This window comes from Leptosomus discolor, chromosome 5 (assembly GCF_034619465.1).
Source record: "Leptosomus discolor isolate bLepDis1 chromosome 5, bLepDis1.hap2, whole genome shotgun sequence".
Classification (NCBI taxonomy): Eukaryota; Metazoa; Chordata; class Aves; order Leptosomiformes; family Leptosomidae; genus Leptosomus; species Leptosomus discolor.
The window spans coordinates 79180878-79202755 of record NC_141395.1 but is presented as its reverse complement, the minus strand read 5'-3'; the positions used below and the strand labels follow the sequence as shown (position 1 = coordinate 79202755).

The window sequence follows — 21878 nt, the reverse complement described above, 5'->3', positions numbered from 1 at the left end:
AGGAATTCAGATTTCCTAGCCATATTGGCCATCTTTTAAAAATGTGCCTGATCCAGTGGTGGTGCTCCCATGAAGCCCCAGTTTTCATTAAGGACTGGGTATCAGCCTGCAAAACACAAGCCTGTATTTACAAAGAATCCATATGTTGCGCTGTATTGGTTGTGTGGGGTCTCATCTGAGGATTGCTGTGTGATTACAGGTTCTACCGCTTCCATCTGTGATTTACTTTAAAGGTAATATTTACTGAGACAAACCCAGCTCGTCTGAGCATACAGACTTGATGAGAGGTTCATTTGTGCACTTTATAGCTGAGTATGAATCGTGGTATCAATGCATGTAGGACCTGTGCTATATATTTACTGTCTCCAAGGTGAGGTTGATTAGCCATCCCCCAAAAAGCTATCCTCCTTTTGATGCCGGGCTTGTAACACCTATATGTGCCATCATAGCATCCCACCAGGACTGTCTTTGTGCTGGCACACAAATAATTTGGGGTATCCTTGGTCTCGGCCTCTCCTCCTCTTGAGGCAACTGAGCAGGGGTTTAGCAGTGAGCTTTATCTCCTACTGTACCTCAACACATGCTCATTTCACAGTCTCAGACAACCCTTGTTTTGGTGCGAACTGGTGATAGGGTTAAGAGCTAGGCTCTGGAAAGTGACTCCAGAGAATTTGATTAGTTCCTTGGCTGGACAATAGACTCAGCTCTAGGCTCCCGACATGTCATTCAAGGTGTAATTCTGTCATCTGTTCATAGGTGTCTCGTGCAGGTCAAGATGCTGTGGTGCATTTGAGCGCTTCAAACGGGACTGACAGATACGACACAGTGCCGTAGAGCCTTCACCTCCTGGCTTGGGTGCAAGACGTCAGGTGGATACCAACATGCAATTTATCTGTCTACAGTGCAGTCACCCACTTGTGACAAGGACACCTGAGGCTATTTTAAGAACCCACAGCCAGTGGACTCAATGGAATCAGTTGGTTTAGGGCAAGATCCATCTCTTGTATCTCCCAGAGCCTCACATCTGAGCATATAGCACGCCTCAGAATCCTTTGGCTGTATTGACTAGCTTTTCCCTGGCTGTTATGGAGACCAGGCAACTAGCTTAGATGTGTATAACTCCACTTGAAGACAACTAAGGTGAGAACCTACTCGATCTCCTTATGCCTTTGTTTTCACCAGAAAAGCGTGGATAGTATTCCTTCCTTTCCCCAACACAAACTCCTTACAGAGTTTATGTTCTAAACCCCTCCAGTCAGAGGTTTGTTCTTGCCCCTCTCTGAGGTACCTGTCACGGAAGAGTGGTGGCCTACAGCTACTATGTCTGGACGTTTAGAGATTAATCACGGGGGGGGGGAAGAGATGCTGGCACCATTGGTTAAAATGAAGGAATTTGAATCTCATCGAAATGTCACACCAGGAAATAATCACACTTCTTCTAAAAAAATTTAAACCCTTTTTATTTGTATATTTATTTTTATATATAAAAGAAATACAAAAAAAAAAGAACACAAACAAAATGGTGATTATGGCAATTCAGTTTTGTCAGCCCCTTCCGCCTGGACTGCTGCCTCAGATCCACCAGGAGTGAGCAAAGTCCTCCGGTTATAATGTCCTTTTATGATTCCAGAGTTGTTGTTCTCATTAAGGATTTGCTTCTGTTTTTGCCTGTTAAGAGACTGTACAAGTCCTAATACAACAGCTGCTAATGAATACTGTCCAGTCAGTTTTCTTGGTTGTAAGATTAAAGGATTTGGTTGAACTCTTCCTAGAAGAAAATATGTTTTGATTTTTCCTTCTTGTTCACTGATACCTTTGACGTAAATCTCTCCTCGGTAGTCGAAGGCAAATCCCCGGTCCTTCAGGATCAGATACGTTTCTTCAGGCACTTGTATTCTGTCACTGACACCTGTGCTGTCCATTCGACTTGCTAAATTTACTGTTTTGCCCCAGATATCGTATTGGGGTTTCTTAGCACCGATAACTCCCGCTACAACAGAGCCATGGCTAATCCCTATTAAACAAAAAATAAAAAAACCACCACCATTAGAAGAGCTATCCAGTTAGACAAGAATGTCTGAAAACCATTGCACTTGCACTTAAGAACCAGATGAAGCCTTGTTCAGATGCACTCGTTGCTAAGCTTAAGGAAGAGAAGTATATACAAAGAAAGTAAGAAAAAAACACCAGAAAAGCTAGAAAACATAAAAAGTGATATACATGGGGTTATTTCACAGGATGTCCATCTCAGCGGAACCACAGTTATTTTGGTATCATCTGTATTCTGCACACTATTGCCAAAGCTCCTGTAAACTGATTCTTATGTAGTAGGAAAGATCCCTCTGGAAGGATCTTTCTGGGTCTACACTTGTTGAAGGCAACCTTGTTAGTGCTATACAGTCAAGAAATCGCATTCGTATGTTCCATGAAGTGAAAATATTGAAGCATTCTATGAAGTTATTGAAAGACTGTATCTTGTAAGATTGTTGCATAAATTCGAGACAAGCAACAATATAGAAGAGACGATCTTCTTCTACAGCAGTGATTTAAGAATATATTTAGTGATAGTGAAAGGCACATCTTTGGGAAAAGGATTTTAGTTTTTAGATTTTTTTAAAGAATACTTTTTTTTTTTTAATTGGTGATAGAAATTATTTCCAAACACTGTTGCATTCCTGCTCTATGAAATCTTTGCAAGTGATCCACGCTTACTAAGAGTGGATGCACGTTCCCTGAGAAATCTTGGGAACTGCAACTTTTCTGTTCAAAACTGTTAGGCAGTGAAGATCACAGATGCTGTGACCCTCCATGCTGTGACTGATGAATATACTTCAGCTTTTTTATGACAGGGTTGTCTCTAAAGGACATGTTTCTTCCAGGTGGTTTTTGGGTTTGGCCAGTGATCCAGCCAACATGAGAAGCCATCAGATTTACTCCTGCTATGTGCCATATATTCAAGCCATCTTCTCATGTCCCATCCTACTAGCCATCCAGGTATCCCATCCAAGATAAGAGTTCCCCAGCACAGCAATTCAGAGCAGCTGACACTGGTCAGTCAGAACTGGAATTCGATTTTTGTGCAAAACCAAAGTACTACACACAGGGTTTAGAATAAGCTACTATTACCCCTTTACTGAAGAAGAATCTAAGACAGGGAGATTAATTAGAGACTGTGCAAGCCAGTACCAAGCTTGGGGTTAGGTCTGGGCTGCCTTGTTCACTTTTTTTATTATATCGATGGGGTCTTGGCCAGAGTTGCTAAAGACAGTAGCTTAATTATCCTACCCATTCACAATTCACTAAAACTTACAACTCCTGCAGTCCCCAAATCAGGGCCCATATTCTGCAAACAGAGATATTTCTTATTTCTAACTGCCTAGGATTAAGTCAATTTGAAAACAGGGGATACAGTATTTGGCGTCTCTCAAATTGTACATGTCCTTGCAGAGCTCCTGGGGTGCACTTACACAATCGCATCCTTGCGGACAAAACCCTATTTTAATTCTCATGTTTGAACTATGCTTACCAATACGGAGTTCAAAATTGTTAAACGAATGTTTGTTGATCTCCTGTATGCTTTCATTCAGAGCGATGGAGAAGTCGGCCAGAGCACACAGATGCCCCCATTTGTCTTCACATTGCTGAGGAGTAAGTTATAAAGCAGTACGTTAGAAAAGTTTTGCATTTGCCCAGCTCCCACCCATCTCTACCAAGTGCCAAGTACCTGAATTTGGAATTTGTAAGAACAGTCTCAACATACTAGATCCAAGAGAGGCAGGGTATTATTAATGATAATGCTTCACATTTATATTACAACACTTGTATATCTGGATACAGAGAAGCTTAGCATGAAGTACCAAAGAAAGTAATTTCCTGTCAATCATCTGACAGGAAATCATGGGAATTAATAAGGCACATGAAATCTATCTAAGGCTGAGAAAGAAAGTATAGAGAGGATTGAGATAGCTCAGGTTCAAGGAATAAAATCCAGTGAGGACCAGAGATGACCCACATAAGCAAAAAGTAGAGCCAAAGAAGTGAAAGATGTAATTCTCCTTTGCTGAAACTGTCACAATTGGGAAAAACCCTGATTCCAGTGGACCCAGGGATGAAATAGTGACAGGAACAACAGTGCAAGCCAGGCAACCTGGGACAGGTTAAATAGTAGAGAAAAGGCTATTCTGTAGCTCATTAATTGCCTCTGCGTAGAGAGATCCAGTTATTCTCTTCTCTTTCTCCTCCATTTCCATCCCTACAGTGCAGTCAACATACAAATGGGGACCAGAAGTGGGTTTTAGACTTCCAAGAACACCAACAGAACAGATGATGGGGCAGGCACTCTCAAGACAGGATAGGGAACTCCGTAATTGTTTCTCTGAGTAGGCAGTGAAGTAAGGAACAGCTGTAGTTTTGGCCCGATAGTTGTATGATGTCATCTCATCTATTCTGAAGCCAGGTAATTCTTTCATCAAACAAATTTGCAATCCATAGGAACAAAAGTCATGCAGTCCATCCCTTTGCAATTTTCATCATCCTCAGTGTTTAATACTGAAGATAAGCATCTCCGTGGCATCACCCTGTTCTGCTCACACCGTGCTTGGTTCTTGTCCTCAGCCTCATTCAGTTCACAGCATGCCAAACTCCCTCAGCAGCCCTATGGACGGGAAATTTGTTTGACGAAAGAATTACCTGGCTTCGGAATAGATGAGATGACATCATACCTCTTAGATGCTGACGAGGTGATAGACACGTATGTATGAAGATAAGTATACTTAAAACATATATAAAAAATGCCATTAGGCTATTATAGTCCAAGTAAAAGGATGAGTTAATCAGGCTTGGAAATGCAGTAAAGATTTTCTCCGTTTGAATTTTTACCCACATCAAGAGTTAAAAGTATTGGTTAGGAGCTGTGTAGTTATAACCAGCTACCTCCCTGATGTTCAGTCCTTCTTTGCTCTTCTCTGCACAGAAACATTTTGAGTTAAGACAAAAAAACCTCTCATGCACATCTAGTTTTGTGGATTTCTGTTTGTCAGCATCACTTGTTACTCTGTAGGTGGAAAATGCTCAGCCAGTTACACTCCACATATTTTATAATGAACTCTAAGCAAACAATGGAAATTTTCTAGTTTATAAAGCTAATCTGGCTTCTGCTTTTATGGCAGTTGCAATCAATGTGGGCAGATCTGATTCCCACTCTGTGGTTGATCTGGGGCAGCACACCCTTTTTTGTTTTGCTCTTCCCTGGGGAGAATCACTGGTTGCCAAGCAAGACAGATTTCAACAACAGACGACTTCTCGCTGGATGTATTTTAGATTCTTGTCTTATTCCTGTGGAGATCCTGCTTCCAGGCATATTCTTGGGTGTAATTATGAATGGATTTCTTTCATCTGACTTATCTGAGTTTTATGGCTGTGACTGTGCGTGTGTCCTCTGTGGCTGATTTTTCCCTCAGCTTGGTTTGTACCTCTGCAAGTGAGGACAGTGTGCAGGCTTCTGGCTTTGTGGTGTTCTTCAGTTGAAGTAATGGGTCTACTTTCTTTTTCATGTACAAGTTTATTGTGCTGCCTGTAGGTATACAGCTACATCATCACAAAAATGTATAAACACAACCTTACACTTGCATAAAAATTTTGTCAGTTAATAGATCCTCTCTCTTCATTGGTTATGGGAATCTGTCAGCCAGATTGCCGTCTGGGTTACAGGGGCAACCTTAGAGTATGTCCGAAGAGAGAGATAGACCTGCTGTAGATTCACATCAGTGTGATTGAAAGGAGTTTTTTTTCCACTCTCCTACAAACCTAAATTTGAGGAAGGAATCCATATGGTTCTTGTTCCAAGCACAAGATGGCATTTCAATTCATCAAGAAGTGCAACTGTTGTCTGCCAGAAGCCCCAAATGTCTATTTTCTTTTAGCAAATACAGCTCTATGAACATCATAAAGATACACTGATATTCTATAATATGAATGGCCGGACACACCAAAAGCCTTGCTTCGTAAAGAAAACTATTCTTACCTGTTTTTCAGGTGATAATCCTGACACCGCCATATATGTGCTGCCAATTGTTTTAATTTTTTCAATATCTTGAAATCTCTCTTCACCTAGTAACTAATACATACGTAAAAAAACATTATTACTTCTGTAATTCTTAATGCAAAATGTTTCTACAGATATCGAAATTAATCATCACACTCATGGTATCTTCCAGTTGGTCATGGTGCACAGTCCATTCTGGGTTCTGGGGCACACTGAGCTGGGACTCTTTGCAGCATCATCTATTCACAGAGTGCATTCCAGCTAAATTCTGCTCTCCTCTGCAAAGCTGTTTGCTAAATCACATAATGGGTAATATAAGACATGCATATTCCAGCCTAACATAAATGCAGATGAGTCCTGCTTTTCCTGAGGTATGATCACTGACAATTACTGAGGACAAACTCTCTGTGCATGTGCGTGTGAACGTAAGAAAATTTGATCACTTAGAAGTATTCCTCAATCTCTTTTGGAGGAATTCAGTTTGGGAATTAAGTGCTGCTGCAGGGACAATTCAGGTGATGAGACCAGTGTTAAAGGGAACTCAGTCCACTTAAAATAACCATTTTAACCATCTTACAGAGTTAGTGGGTGGAGGTAGATACCTCCAAATAACTTCTGTGAGAGATCAAGTCCTCCTGTATCCCATGCTTCTCTCTATCTACTGTCAGAGTTAGCACTGCTGTGTCCATTGGGTCATTCAGTCTGCACTGTTGTTAGGTATTTTTCCCTTCTAAAAAATATGGAGAACCAGTGGGAAGTGGTAAACACCTGTATTTATTTACGATAGCTATAGTGCTACGTCGGCATAAAGGACTTGTTGGATTGAGAATCTGCAAGAGGAAGAATAAATTTAGCGTAGTGACTAAAGCACTGACTGGAGTGGGAGTGGCAGTTTGGTCCCTATTCAAACTCCATATTCACAGTTTAACTTAGGACTTTCCATGAAATAGAAGCCAGAGCCTTACAGTCCTTAAGACAGTTAAGCAGAGCTCAGATTTTGAACTCTATCAATGACAGTAGAGCCATGTGTTGGATATAGGCACGTATCACCTCACCACAGGCTTTAAAAATGTATTTTGCTGATGTTAACACCCAAATACACTGGGAAACTTAATGATGAGCAGTACAGTATCTAATAAATTTAGGCATCAATATGGTTAGGCAGTCCTGGAAGAAAAAAAAAAAACAAACCAACAGTTCACAGAGAAAAGGAATTTCAAACTTTCAGTTCTAAAGGCTGAACTTAGTTGGGTTTTTAATGAAAAAAAAATCTTGCTGTGGTCAAGCAAAAATTTAACGAAGCATTTCCTCTTGTTTTAATATGCTGTTGTGCACTCTTTTCCCATCTTGTGGGCTTGAATTTCCTGTCAATTAAAAATTAAAGGGATTATTTCATTCAAAGGGAGAAACATACCAAAGGCATAACATGAAATATCCCCTGCCATTGAACTAAGCACAGTGTACGTCAGCCGGAGAGCCGGGGTCTTGGAAGCTTTGCTGTTCGTGTACAGATATCGCACCATCTGTCTCTAATGGGAGGCTGCACAGCGTTGTGCACAGGGAATACAAAGCCATATGGTTAATGGCTCCTTTCCAAGTCAGGAAAGTCCAAAAACTTGACCTGCTTCTCATTTTTCTTCGAACTGCCAGAAAAGCCCATTATCTATGTTTGCCTCCTACAAGGGCAGTTCTTCCAACTGCTCTCTTAAAGAAAAAGATAATTTCTTGTAGCTCTGCCCTTGTGAGCAGTCTGAGAGCACCAGGTGTGTGGGCAAGGGGAGAAAATGGTCTTGGTTAAAAACAGCCTGTATTTTCAGTTCCAGATGGTTGCTGGAAACAACAGTAAACAGCACAGTAATTTAAAATGTATGATAAATATCTAAAATTACTCATTTTAAGAAAGAAAGAACCTATTGGCTCTGAGGCAATTTAGAAGAAATAATCTCAAGTTAACTTTTTTACTTCTCATTCGTTATTGTTTCCACATCTCTATTTTTTTCCTGCTTTATCTTGTCTGTTCAATAGCTTCTTTCCTTCTTCAAATAATGACTTATTTACCAATTACCTTCTTCACAGTATGACAAGATGATGGATTTTGATACTGGGGGAAGATATTCCGGCTCAGTCCTAAATCAGCTGCTATTTGTTACGACATTTTAAATAGGCTTGCTAACTTACCAAGATAGTCCAGGGAACATTTTCAAACACTAGAATGTGGCTGGTATCTGAAAAGCAACTAATGGCTTGATGCTGCAATTCATGTACTGCCAAGGTTATATGGAGGTCAGACCCTGGGATATACGCATGCAATGAAACATGTACAAAGTAGTACAAAAGAGAATGTTCCAGAACATAGCACACAATTGCAAAGTAATCAGTGAAGTCTGAAAGCAGGATACTGTGTTCTGCAGAAACCTCTATTTGCGGCGACATAATATATTAAAATCCGTTGTCATAAACACCGTGTAAATCACTGCAGGATAAAGAAAATGGGGGCGGGGGGAAGAGCCCATGAACTAGAAAGCTCTTATTAAAGCACAAATCCCAACTTTAACATCACTAAGATACATAAATGATAGATTAAAAAGGCTAGAAAGAATATTACATTGCAAAAAAAAAAAATCCTTCAAGATTCATAATCTTCAGGAGAAATGTTCCAATATTCTTTTTTTTGGTGCAACGTCTCTAAGAATGGGAGTTTAGCCCTGTATGTGTCTTAAGATGACAGCCATATAAAAAATGGGTAATTATAAGAGTAGATTTGAAATGTTCGTGTTTGTTTTTTGATATATGAGCTGTTTCTGTCAGCACCTCTGGGCTTGGGTGCAGAATAGGAAATTATATATAGTTGTATTTTATAACGATGCTCTATGTCAAATTACAAAAATAAAATCTCATTTTGTCAATCCAGAAACCAATACCTCCCATTCTGCCTCAGTCGACAGATTTCCTGGATAATTTGGAAATCAACAGATTTGTGAGCTGTCAGGGAAAAAAGACCCTGAGTAAAGGCTGTGGTTTGAGAAGAGTCAGTCACCTACTTCCCAAGACCAACTTTTGGACCAGGTTCTCCCAGTTCCCTAAGAAAGACCCAGTCACTACCTGACTCCTCTGTGGGCTCCTACCCTATACAGTTGTTGGTGGCAGGTTCTGTTCCACCGTTCACTATTTTTTGTTTGACTGGCTTCGTCTGTCTAACATAGATCCATTACCAGGAAAACAACAGATCCGGATTGTAAGCCTTCTGTTTCTCAGTAACAAGGAAACTTCTCTAAAAAGAAGGAAGAAATAACCCACATCTTCTCATGCACGTATCACATTTTCCAAACCAGGTGAATTTGTATTTTTCCACTGCTTTCATTCAGAAACCTCTTCCTGGCCCTGTGGACAGATCGTCCCTTTTACCGTTATCTCTGTAAGGAAATGAGGGGACTCAGTGTAGAGTCTGATTTGAGATCAGGAACTCAATTCGGTTGTCTGAACACAGATATCTAGTGTCATCCAGAACATGCGTCCCTGAAAAACCTCCAATGGCTTGCTCCACAACAGCATGGATTTTCTGACAGTGTAGTATGGGACTTGGCGATCCCATGTGAGCGCCTCAAATCACCTAGGACATCTCAAATGCCACCAGGTACCTATGTCTTACACTCCTGTGCTAAGACTTCTACATTTGGGTACCTCTACAGAGGTGTTCACGTGATGCTGAGGAGCAAAGTTTTCCCATGGCTAACAGTTCTGCTCTGCTGTCAAGCTGCACATCTGCATTCTGCTTCCAGGGCTGTATTGAGACAGCAGTCAAGTTTGGCCAAAAACAATGAAAAACAAGGAATAGTGACATCATGTCAGTCAATAGTTACATGGAAACATTACTGGTCAAGAAGGATCATACCTGAAATGACTCCTGGTTCCTTTTCCACGGGTAGCATTGCTCATTTCAGTTGCTTTCTATGTCATATCACCTTTCAGATTGTTTAGACAGAATAAACTGATGGCATGATGATGCTAGAAGTGGGTTAGCAGTCAGCAGGGGATCACATAATTTCATTTACTACCCGTACCAAGAACATATCTATTATTCAGCTAAACACGTCTGGGACATAATACAGTCCCTAATTAGGTCCTTTATTAATTACAGAGCAGGTGTTGGGGGCCTGAATATAATATTGTGTTAGGACTTTTGATGAAAACCTTGTCTTCAGTAATCGCCACAGCAGCAATGGAATTTTGTCGTGGAGATTATATGAACATGCGTGACAAAACATCTCAAATTAATTCATAGCAATAGGATTTGCATTAAGTTTGTGCCATAATCGTTTTAATCAGATCTGGAAAGAAAAACAAAACTATTAATCAAGAAGCGTGCTGACAGCTGTGCAAGATCTCAGAGATAAGAAACAGGTATTTATACCTATAAGGAAAGCAGTGCAGGAGCTTAGAAGAGGACAGAGCTCTTCTCATAGGAGAGTAGTTTTGTTTTCTACTAAAACGCACAGGTATGCATCCCCTGCGAATTCTTCTGTTTCCCACTAGTAATTTTAGTATCTGACCAATTATATGGATAAACTCTTGATTTAATTGTCTCAGAGTTTGGTGATCTCAACCCTGGTCCAGTTTTTATGAGCTACCACTCTATAAAAATTCCCCATGCAGATGCCCAGGATGAGGAAGGATGAAGGTGCAGTTAAGACCCTGATCTGAATTCAGATTTAGGTTCTAGCTTCTGGCACGGGAACAGTTATCTTTTTTTTTTTTTTTTTTCCAAAAAATGCAGGAAAGTTGGTTAACGCTTTTTGCCTTTGTTTTCCACTTATGAAATGAAAAAAAAGTAACTTCCACCAGAGCAACAAATTGAAAATAAATTCTTCAAAACCTGTGAGAGGTCTTAGGTACTTGCTGCTCAGGATGGAATAAAAAGAAAATAACAATATTTTTTCCTAATCTCTTCTCTCAATTGCATGCCTTCCACTTCAATCTTTTCCTCCAGTACCTTCCTCTGAAGCCCTTGGAGATACTCGCTCTTCAAAGCAAAAAAAATCTAAACCAAAACAAAACCTCTACGCTAGATCATCAAAGAGAGATAAGTGTTTAAAGTAGGATTGAAGTAGAACTAAATAAGTAAAGTAAAGAAAAAAACACTGATTCTCAAATCTTCATTCAGCTTTTCTAAACCCTGGAGAGGTCTGAACTCTGCCAATGCCTCAGTTTTCTGGAAAAAAGTTTTCTGTATGCTTAATCTATGGGCAGAATCCTGGTCCAGATGAAAAGACTAAAAGCCTTCTTGTCTTCTCTCAAAAACTCAATCTTTTGCACTCTGAAAATGCTTTTTGAGTTGAGAGCCAAAATGGTGAAAGATGTTCCCTTTTTTCAAACCACAGCCTAAGTAGAGCTCTTCTGTTTTAGACAATAGCTCCATGGTTACATAGCTCATGTGGGATGTGAGATCCAGATCTAGCTCCTTTTGAAGCAAAAATTCTGTTTTCTTGAACTGCATCTTGATTTTAAGCTGACAAGACACTCATCCCTTCTCCAGTTGATACTCTACCACAACACAGAAATGAATTAAAAAGTTTCTTGGGATAAACAGAAGTTAAAGAGAACATAAGTTTCTTGGGTAGCATTTTTTACTGTTTCTCAATTATTTGTTGCCATCCATGTGCCCTCTCCCCTGCTGTCCAGTTTTGTACTAATCTTGCCTTGCTCAGCAGAATTCTGAAAAGGATGACTTTTTCTCACTTTCTCTTTAAATAACTTCTCCAAAAAACAGAGTCACAGACCAACGATACCACTGCCACCTCCCCCTTTCCCCTCACCTTTTCTATCTGGACCATTGCAGTCTGGCACACAGATCCAACCTCACTGTTAAGTGGAGATGGCTCACATTCTACTTCTACCGCTTGGGGAGCTCAGGAGGGCCACGCACTCCTGAAAACTGCTTGCAGTGTATAGGTTAAAATTCCCCATGCTAGGTAATTTTGGCCTTATTTTTTCTCCCTTCCTACTTTTAAAGTTGTTTCAAAGCTTTTTGTTGGCCTATTCTTTGTCCCCTTTCTTAATTCCTCTTGGGCTCATCGCAGGACACAGTACCACCTATTTAAGCTTTCTTACTACCTAGTTGGCAGAGTATGCAATACCAAGTATGAAATTTGCTCTAGAGTTCTTCTTCACTTTCCAGGTTTTCCTTGCTTCCACCTGGCAACAGCTGCACCAGGAATCTGACTTTTCTTCTCCTGTTTATCTTATTTCTTCCTCAGTTCCCTTTCTGAAATTAACTGGACAGGATACCTAAATAAATTATTTTTCCTTTCTATGTCCTTTCCATTTATTTTTCTTTTTTAAAATTTCCCTTCACCTCTGAATTCCTCAGTCAAGCAAGAAGCTTTACTTAGTTTACCTCTGTATAACGTCACTGACCAGAAAATAAGTTAATATGTCACCACTTCATTCTCTACCTAACGTTTGCTTCTGAGTTATGTGCTTCACGTTTAACTCGACACTGAACTTGACACTGTTTTACCTTTAATATTAATTGAGTCTGTTCAATCATCTTCTTCAAAACAACATCTTTATCTGTTTGGATTTAGACCACTACTTTCCAGAACTATTGCAATTTCTTCTACGTAACTAAGGTATGTTCTACTTCTAGATACACTGGAGCAGACTGTGCATTTATTTATGCATGTTTATACTCAAGTAGCTATTGATTTCAGTCTCTACCTCACTAGGGCATTCAGACCAACGTTTGGGAAGACTAAGTACAAAAAAGCAAAAGAGACAATTGTAATTAAAAAAATCCCAGACAATTGTAATTAAAAAAACCCCAGACAATTATTGGAAGAAGAATAGTTACTAAATTTGATCATTTATGATGATATATCTGGTATTTGGGAACCCATTGTTTAAACACTATCAGATTTTCTCTAGTAGGTGGTATTACCTCATCAAAGTCTGCAATGATTTCATTCAGCAAGCGCAGACATTCTACTCCTTGGTTATTCATCTCAGTCTGGGAATAGAAGTCAGCAAATCCAGGAATAGAAGCAAACATCACACCAACAGCATCGTAGGACTGAGAGTATAATTCCTAAAAGAACAATGAAGAAAAATGAGTTGAAGTGGTAATATAGAGAAAAGAGTGTAAGTGGCTGCAATTAAAATAGGTTTCTTGTTTTTTCCATGCATGATAACCTCGATATCTGAGGTTAGTATATTAAGGGTTAGCCAAGTTCAACGGGAGGAGGCTGACATCTTTCACATTTTTACCACAGATTATATGCAGGGTTTACCCTTTCTTTGAAAGCCTACTCGTTCTACATCTGAGGTCGGGGGGGCTACACCACTAGAAAGAAATAGAATTTTTCATTTTGATTTGTATGGAAGAAGAAATGAAGGATTCATTTGCAATTACAAATACCAGAGAGTCAAGCACTGTCAGGCGAGTAAAAAGAAACTAATGTTTGTTTTGATATTGTGTAAGTCTGTGTCATAAATGTTTGTGGTTGACAACATATTTCTAAATTTATTGATTAAGGGGGATCAGATGGGACCATTTAAAATGTCTACTATGACGTCTTTGTAAAGAGTCCTCTCAGGTACCACATTTTCTTCTCAGTACTGTAGCTCTTTGCAAGTTTGTTTATTCACAGATTTTCAGCGCGCCCTTACTCTGTAGTAAACTGTGGTTCTCATAAGATGACTATGGAGCTATTTGGTTGCCTGGCTCTGGGAGAGGTTCCTGCTATTAGGGTTTGAAAGGAGGAAGATACAGACGTGAGGGTGATAATGGAGTTACTGGGGCAGAAAGCAGCTTATAAGGAATCGGACACAGGAGGCTATTAGGATAAACTACGCCCTGGGATAAGCTTCCACTTAAGTTATTCATATAATTCACTCTGGTACTGAATGACAGATTTATTTATGGATGGGTTCTTGTCATTATGTATGTGAAAATGTGGTTGGTTCTTCTCTGAATCCAAAGAAATTTTTAGGAACAAAACTAATTTCAACTTTAAAAATGCCAAGGACAGACGACACCCCACCCCAACTCCTGGTATGCTTTTCTAGTGGCTAATATAGCACAACCATATGCATTCTCTTTGGTTTAATTTTTTTCTAGCTTCAACTTCTGCAGTGTTACCAATGACAAATACTTTAATTTCTGTTCTGCCACTTCATTTATGACCTTCTGACGTGGAGTAGTGGCTTCTCAATGTTTTAGTTAGTGTGCTTTAGGAATTTTTAGTGCTTTGGTCTCATGATAAAAGGACTTACTGCTCTATGCCATAGACCTCAGGCTCCTCTTCTTCCTTCATCCTGCTCGTCCCTAGAGAAGCATCCTGAACCCCTGCCCTGCACTTTGCTATGCTGCTAGTGCTGCTACTTATCTCGACTCTTTAACAATGCATCGTGCAGTAAAAGTAGGAAAATTCTGCTAGTTTTCAAAGATACTGCAAAGCTGAGAGAGAAAAAAAACCATTGATTGATTCGCTTCCTGCCCTTATAATTTCTTTCACTGAAGAACATCTGCAGGATCATTGAAGCTGTTCTCTAAGGACACTCTTGTTGCCTTTCATAGGTGTAGAAAAAAGTAATACCCATGTTTGTGGACGCTTATGGAAAACTAGACAATATATGCAAGGAGAAGCATATATACGCTCAGGCATAATCTTTCGTCAAATCATGAAGACAGAAGACAACTGGCTGAGCCTTTAGCGGCCATGTTTTTCTATTTTTGGTGAGAAGCATCAGGACAAAAACAATTCATCCATGAGAAAACGCTTACAGTACACATTTGGGAATTCATTTTTTGAGAGCAGAGAAATTAACTTAATGGCCAGACATGAGTTGCAGGATTGATTGTACTGAAATCTGGTAGATGTTACAGCCAGCCAGCTCATGCATAAGTCATCCTCAAGTATAGTCGCTCTAGAAATTGCCTTACAAAAAGCAGGGGTGGTGGAATTGAATTCAGTGGCAAATTATTGAAGCATCAGCAGTGATCCATGGGGCATCTGTTTGCTTCTGAAGATTATTATGCATGTGAGTGTATGTGAATGAATGTGTAAGAGAGGACACGTATTCCCTGAAAATACATAATGCAGATATGCCAGAACACAGTCATGATTGGCATTGGGGTCTCTTCCGTTTGCAATGAAACATTCTAACCTAATTGTTTTCACACACACATTTTCTCATGTGCAGAGCAGTGTTTTTATCACAAAATCACAGAATAGCGGGGGTTGGAAGGGACCTCTGGAGAGATCTAGTCCAACCCCCCTGCTAAAGCAGGTTCACCTACAGCAGGTCACACAGGACAGCATCCAGGCGGGTTTTGAATATCTCCAGGGAAGGAGACTCCACAATGTCCCTGGGCAGCCTGTTCCAGTGCTCTGTCACCCTTAAGGTAAAGAAGTTTTTCCTCATGTTGAGGCAGAACTACCCGTGCTCCAGTTTATGCCCATTGCCCCTTGTCCTGTCACTGGGCACGACTGAGAAGAGCCTGGCCCCATCCTCTTGACACCCACCCTTTAGCTGTTTATAAGTGTTGATAAGGTCCCTTCTCGGTCTTCTCTTCTCCAGGCTAAAGAGCCCCAGGTCTCTCAGCCTTTCCTCATAGGAGAGGTGCTCCAGTCCCCTGATCTTCTTAGTAGCCCTCTGCTGGACTCTCTCCAGTAGCTCCCTGTCTCACTTGTACTGGTGAGCCCAGAACTGGACACAGAACTCCAGATGTGGCCTCACCAGAGCAGAGTAGAGGCGGAGGAGAACCTCCCTCGACCTGCTGGCCACATTCTTTTTAATGCACCCCAGGATACCATTGGCCTTCTTGGCCACAAGGGCACATGGCTGGCTCATGGCCAACTTCTTGTCTACCACAACTCCCAGGTCCTTCTCTGCAGAGCTGCTCTCCAGCAGGTCAGCCCCCAACCTGTGCTGGTGCAGGGGGTTATTCCTCCCCGAGTGCAGGACCCTACACTTGCCCTTGTTGAACCTCATTAAGTTCTTCTCCTCTCAGCTCTCCAGCCTGTCCAGGTCACGCTGAGTGGCAGCACAGCCTTCTGGTGTGTCAGCCACTCCTCCCAGTTTAGTATCACCATCAAACTTGCTGAGGGTGCACTCTGTCCCTTCCTCCAGGTCATTGATGAATATATTGAATAAGACTGGAGCAGTTTATGGTAATTTAATACTGACAGAGTGTAAAATTCCTCAAGAGGCTGATTTCTAAAGTGCCTTTTCTTGTAGCTTCTCACTATGCCGTCCTTCCCTAGGTGATATTTGAAATCACATTTCAGAACACAATGATTCCTCATTGTGCAGTCTAATTTGTCTGGCTACATCTATTTCCAAAATGTACGATCAGAAAAGGGTAGTCTTGATTCCTTTTTGCTGCACAATAAATAGATATGTCAGTACTGGCAACCTGAATCTTGCCACATTTGTAACCTCTTTGTGATAAAAGAGAATTCCAACATTACATGAGAAAATTTCAGTTTCATCATACAATAGCCTTTATTCACAGATAATATTATAATACAGATTTTCCTTATTTCAAATAAAGAGTAAGTGACTTACTGCTGCTTTCAGAAAAAAATTCTGAACTTTCCTTTATCCCTTCAGAAATGTTTCTTCAAACTCTGTCTTAGAAATATCCATTATCAAGCTTTTCTTTGTGTACTATAAACACTTCTTAGGAATGTAGCCACAAACTATGTGTCTTACATGTGTGTTTTGTTAACTGCCCCAAAGGAGCAATTCAGGGGCAATATGAAAAATGCAAGATGCTTAGGTCTATTGCAGCCTCTTACACAGATTCCATCTATAATAATGGGCAGGACTATAATAATACTTCTGCAACACTGGGCTATCTTAATATTGAACAGGTATTCTGTTAAATTCACATGTCTTTTTTTAGGAATATTAGATTTTCAGAGTCATAGATTGGAAGGGACCTCTGAAGGTTATCTAATACAGTTCCCACTCAAAGCAAGGCCGATTAGGTCAAGTGTCTCATGGCCTTGTTGTATTGAGGGTTGAATATCTCCAAGACTGGAGATTTCACAACCTCTCTGAGCCCTGATGCAATGACCACTTTCCTGGGGATTTTTCTTCCCTTGTACCTAACAGATACTTTTTCCTGCAACTTGTGTCATTGCCTCTTGTCCTTCCACTTGAACACTGGAGAATAGTTCGGCTCTGTCTTCTCTACAAACACCCATTAGGTAGCTGAAGACAACAACGAGATCCTCTTTCAGTCTTTTCCTCTTAAGTTCGATAGAACCCAGCTCTCTCATCCTCTCTTCATACATCGTGTGCCTCAATCCCTTAATTATCTCGGTGGCTCTCTGCTAGACTTGCTCTAGCCAGTCCGTATGTCTCCTACTGGTGAACCTGAATCTGGAAACACCACTCCAGATGTGGTTGTAGAAGTGCAGAACCCTTTACTTTGAAACATGGATTTTTTTATAATGTGGATCCAATACCAAACATTGATAGTATTTGCGCAATTGATCCTATTGAGAACTAAGTTCTAACAATTTCCTAACAGATCTGCGTAGTAATTTGCTAATTATACAAAAGTATCAAAAATAAAAGTGGTACATACATCATTATCCCGATCCTTCTCCAGGAAGTGACGGGCAACATGGCTGGGTAAAATATTGCGTAGCATATTTTCATTGTGCTCCCTTAACTCCTTCATTTCATTGATTTCTTCTTTTGCTTGAACACGCCACAGAAAATCCAGCCTTGCTGTGTATTCGAGCTGTAGTTCCAGAAAGAAAAAAAAAAAAGCAAAAATAAAACCTCACAAGATAAGACTAGAAACAGTATTGTCATCCTGGCAGGCTGCTCCTGCCTTGTAACTGCCTTCAGTGCTGCTGAAGATCTTTGACTCTGAAAGAATTTTATTTCTTTGCCTTGTGTATGGTTAGTGTCTCAGAGGAATCTCAGGCAAAATAATATTTGTCATAATACTGCTATGGTCAGTGGCTAGAAAATGTCACACAATTATTTTCCTTGTAAATACCTTTTTACTAGTTAAGTAATGGAGTCAGACAGGAGATAAGGTATTGAAAGACATCGGTATTGGTATGAAATAAATATGTTCCCCTTTTCGTATGTGTTTTCAAATGAAATTGGTTTCATGAGAAAATAGCACAAGGTTCACTCTAAACACTTTGCAGAAACAAGTAGTTTACTTCTCAAGGATGAGCATCTCTCAGCAAAACTATATATGACAGCCCAACACACTCCCAAAGAGGACTTTCAAGTCTGTGACACCAAAATGAGGTATTTCTACTGTTGGAACATGCAGTGATTTGTGATTTATGTCTTTTAAATATAGTAAAAGACATTCTGTTTGATATCCCCTCTAATATGCTGTCCCTGAGGTATTGTGGATGCACTGTCCGCAATCTCAATGTAGTAAGCGCACAGTGACAGTGCCTGATACCCTTAGCTACAAATCAAATTTAAATGGTTTTCAGTGCTGTAGGTGTACAGAACAAAAGGAAGATTCCTGTGTAGCACAGATTATATATGCATATATGTACGTATTGTGTATTTTTATATATATATATATAAAAATGAGTATTTGTATATACATAAATGATAACTGACTGCTAGCTGAAGCAGGGAACACATCAAAACATCCTGTGACCTGCCTGAGAGGCACATGTGTGTCAGCATGTGGACAAGACCAAAACTGCTAGAACTTTCAGGTGCGTTACAGTGAAAGAGCTTTAAGCAGATTTTAAAAGGCAGGTGCTATTGTAGCTTGCACAAGGGGTGATTTATTAAGCTACAGACATATTGAAGTGATGGAAATATCTGTGTGCAATAAAATGAAAGAGAAAATATATTTGTGAGGCTTAAGGTGCTCTAAACAGAGATAATAATCAAACACTCAGCAGAGAAGCGTATTATACCAGCGAACAGATGAATTTAACAATTGGGAGAGACATCAAATGTTTTCCCAAAAGGTTCTGGGATTAAGGAAGTGGTTGAGATATAATTCATGTTCCAAGCTGAAATAAAGGGCAGTGGGTGGGAGTGACTAAGAGGGGGTTCAGGCCTTGTTTAGTGACTCATCTTGTTCACATTTTTCGTCACCTGCAGTGACCAGTGGCAAACTGTTCAGAAGAAAATACAAAGCACCTTGCAAGGGGACTTATAGGTCTTGTACTCCAGGGTCATGTACTCCAGGGAGCTTTCCTTCCTAAAAGCTAAATGTGACCCTGGCTTGAAATAAACTTCTGAAGCTTACATGAAATTCCACAATGATTTAATTCCCCTCTGGATGCTATTGCCACCTTTATAAACAATTAATGTCTTTTCTGGTTCTAATATTTTTATCTTCTGTCTTGTGACTGTTAATTCCCTAAATTAACTGCAGAAGACAGAGCCCACACCAGAACATAACTGACTGTCGTCTTTACCAGCTGACTGAGAAGACAATATTCACTATAATTTTGCAAGGAGTTCTAAAGGTATTTTACAGACTGGCTTGGAGCAGGAGCTGCTGAGTTCTTTGACGCTTCAGCTATTTACTGCTACTACAATGAAAGGTTTACAAAGAACTGTAGTACAGTTTTTCACAGCTGCTTTTATTTGTGCTGCTATAGAGGAAAATTTCACATCTCTAAACCTAGCTCAGAATAGCAGCAGCTAATCTTTACATTTTAGATAATGTCTTTCTTGTTGTTTATAATCACATTATAACATGAAATATTTTTCTTGCATCAGCAGTGGACAACTGAGATGACACTGCCAGTTCAGAAAGAGAAGGGTGTACTGCATAAGAAGCTCAAAAATAGAAAACTTGAAGAAGACGCTTTGCTAAGTTCTGGTATTTGTTAAAACTAACAAAATTATAGGGTTGAGTTTTGGGTTTATTTTTTGATTGTGTAAAGAAATGTTCCTGGGAACAGTGCTGCCAAGAAAAATGACTGCCTGCAACATCAGTCTTGAAATGTCCAGGCTTTCTTGCCCTGATAAGTAGCTTTATGAAACTCCCCTAATTGCAATAGTGAGCGAAGAAAATAGAGAAGATGTATTACACAGAAAGCCTAACATCACCTATGTTCTCTAAATGCTGTACAACCCAACCATTCTGCAGACAATTGCCACATGCAAGGAAAGCACAAGGTAAGGATCAGCATTTGAAGGACAGCATATTCTTAGAGAATGAAAAAAGAGGATTTACATCGCAAAGGGACACTTTCAGCCGCTGAACACAGTCCAACTCCAGAAAAAAACAAGCAAATACCCTTTCTTCACTACACTGAAATCTGAATAAAGGATAATGAAGAGACCTGAAGCATAATATCAGGATAAAGCTAATACTACTAATAACTGTAATAATAATAAATAATAATAATAATAATAATAACAATAATAATAATAGTAGTAGTAATGGTCTTCCTCTCTTTTTTTCTTTCAATTGGCACAATCTCCTCTTCACATTTCCTTGTTCCTCCCCTTTTTCCCAAGCATGAAGAAGATTCAGAGGGTCACGCTTGTTGCAGATAAATTGCTGTGTAGGGATGTCAGTCCTTCCTCCCTTCCCACAAGGCTCTGTAGAGCTAAGCTCCAGCCCTGACATCCCGAAGTCATTAGGTGCATAGCTGTCTGTGCCTGTCCTGCCAATGTTCAACATTTCCTTTGTACCAAAGAGCCCCAGAAGCAGAAGAGCAAACCAGTCAGTCAGTCAACACTTGCCTACACCAGAACACACATCTGGTGTAGGCAAGATCTACCTGCACATCTACAATCCAAAAGAAACCAGAGAGGATTTTGCCCTCTGTTTTATAAGGCCTCTTTTTAGGTCTAATTGGGGTGGAGGGAGAGGACAGCCTGAGTCTGCTGCGGGTAGTTTTATTCCCTCTTTGCAAGTGTTAAAACCTTCCTTTTTAAAACCATGGCAGAAGGTTTCGCTCAGGGTTAACAAGCTATTTGTATTGTGTGTTTTCACTAGAGATGTATTTCTAGTAGAGGACTGTATATGGTATTGTATTTTGATAAGATTTCAAGGGACAGTTTATGTTTGTGTGAAACGTTCTACTCAACTCATTCAAAAGATAAAGCAGTAAATGAACTCATTTTACAATAGACTAAGTCTAGCTGCGAAATTATCCACAAATCTTCTTTCATGTGCTTTTTCTCGTTTAGTTTGCTGTAAAATACTTATTACTCATGTTAAAAAGTTGTGCTTCCAGATGAAATTGAATTTCTAATAGGGAATTAGTCTATTTAGCCTGATGTTATGTAACAGTACCACAACTACTTTTAATTATGGGTTTAGCAAGATTTATTGGCTGAAGTACACGTAAGATTTTTAAGAAATCTCTGGAGTCCAATTAGACAGTCTCACACAACTTTTTCTCGACTCCAACTTAACATTCTGGGTGCAAAAGTGGGGATTAACTTTAAATCACGATGGATAAAGAACAGTAATTAGTTGCTAAGAAATTTAAGTCCCATAGATTTAAACTTACAAAAGTAATCTGTTTTGTAAATCCACCTAGAACGAGGCAAGTTTGAAACAATTTTATTTCAGAATATTTCTGCAGTTTGTGAGAAAGCAAGCTGTGCTGGAGGACAGCTGTGTTGGACTTACTGTGCTCCCCATCAATTCGGACTAGTAAAGATTTTCTTTTAATACTCTCTGAATGAAATTTTTATCTATTTTTTTGGTTGTCATTTATACAGAGAACTTTAGGTTAACTCTGTATTAAGAAATTAAACAATACAAGGAATGTTCCTGGGCACTGCCTTTGGATACTGTTAAACTGACAGACTGGCCCTATGAATGGTTTGGGAGAACATGCAGGAATTAGCA

General features: G+C 39.8%; 1 protein-coding gene across 1 annotated transcript in view; it reads right to left on the bottom strand.

The window, feature by feature from the left end:
- Window positions 1-1526: 1526 nt before the first annotated feature.
- The window catches only part of ADCY8 (adenylate cyclase 8), a 127013-nt gene continuing 106661 nt past the window's right edge, over window positions 1527-21878 (bottom strand). Inside the window, exons 14-18 of the mRNA XM_086466217.1 lie at window positions 17643-17801; window positions 12981-13127; window positions 6023-6115; window positions 3527-3641; window positions 1527-2014 (exon numbers count right to left, since the gene is read on the bottom strand). Coding sequence (XP_086322343.1) covers window positions 1527-2014; window positions 3527-3641; window positions 6023-6115; window positions 12981-13127; window positions 17643-17801 — 1002 coding nt within the window. The remainder of the gene's footprint in view (window positions 2015-3526; window positions 3642-6022; window positions 6116-12980; window positions 13128-17642; window positions 17802-21878) is intronic.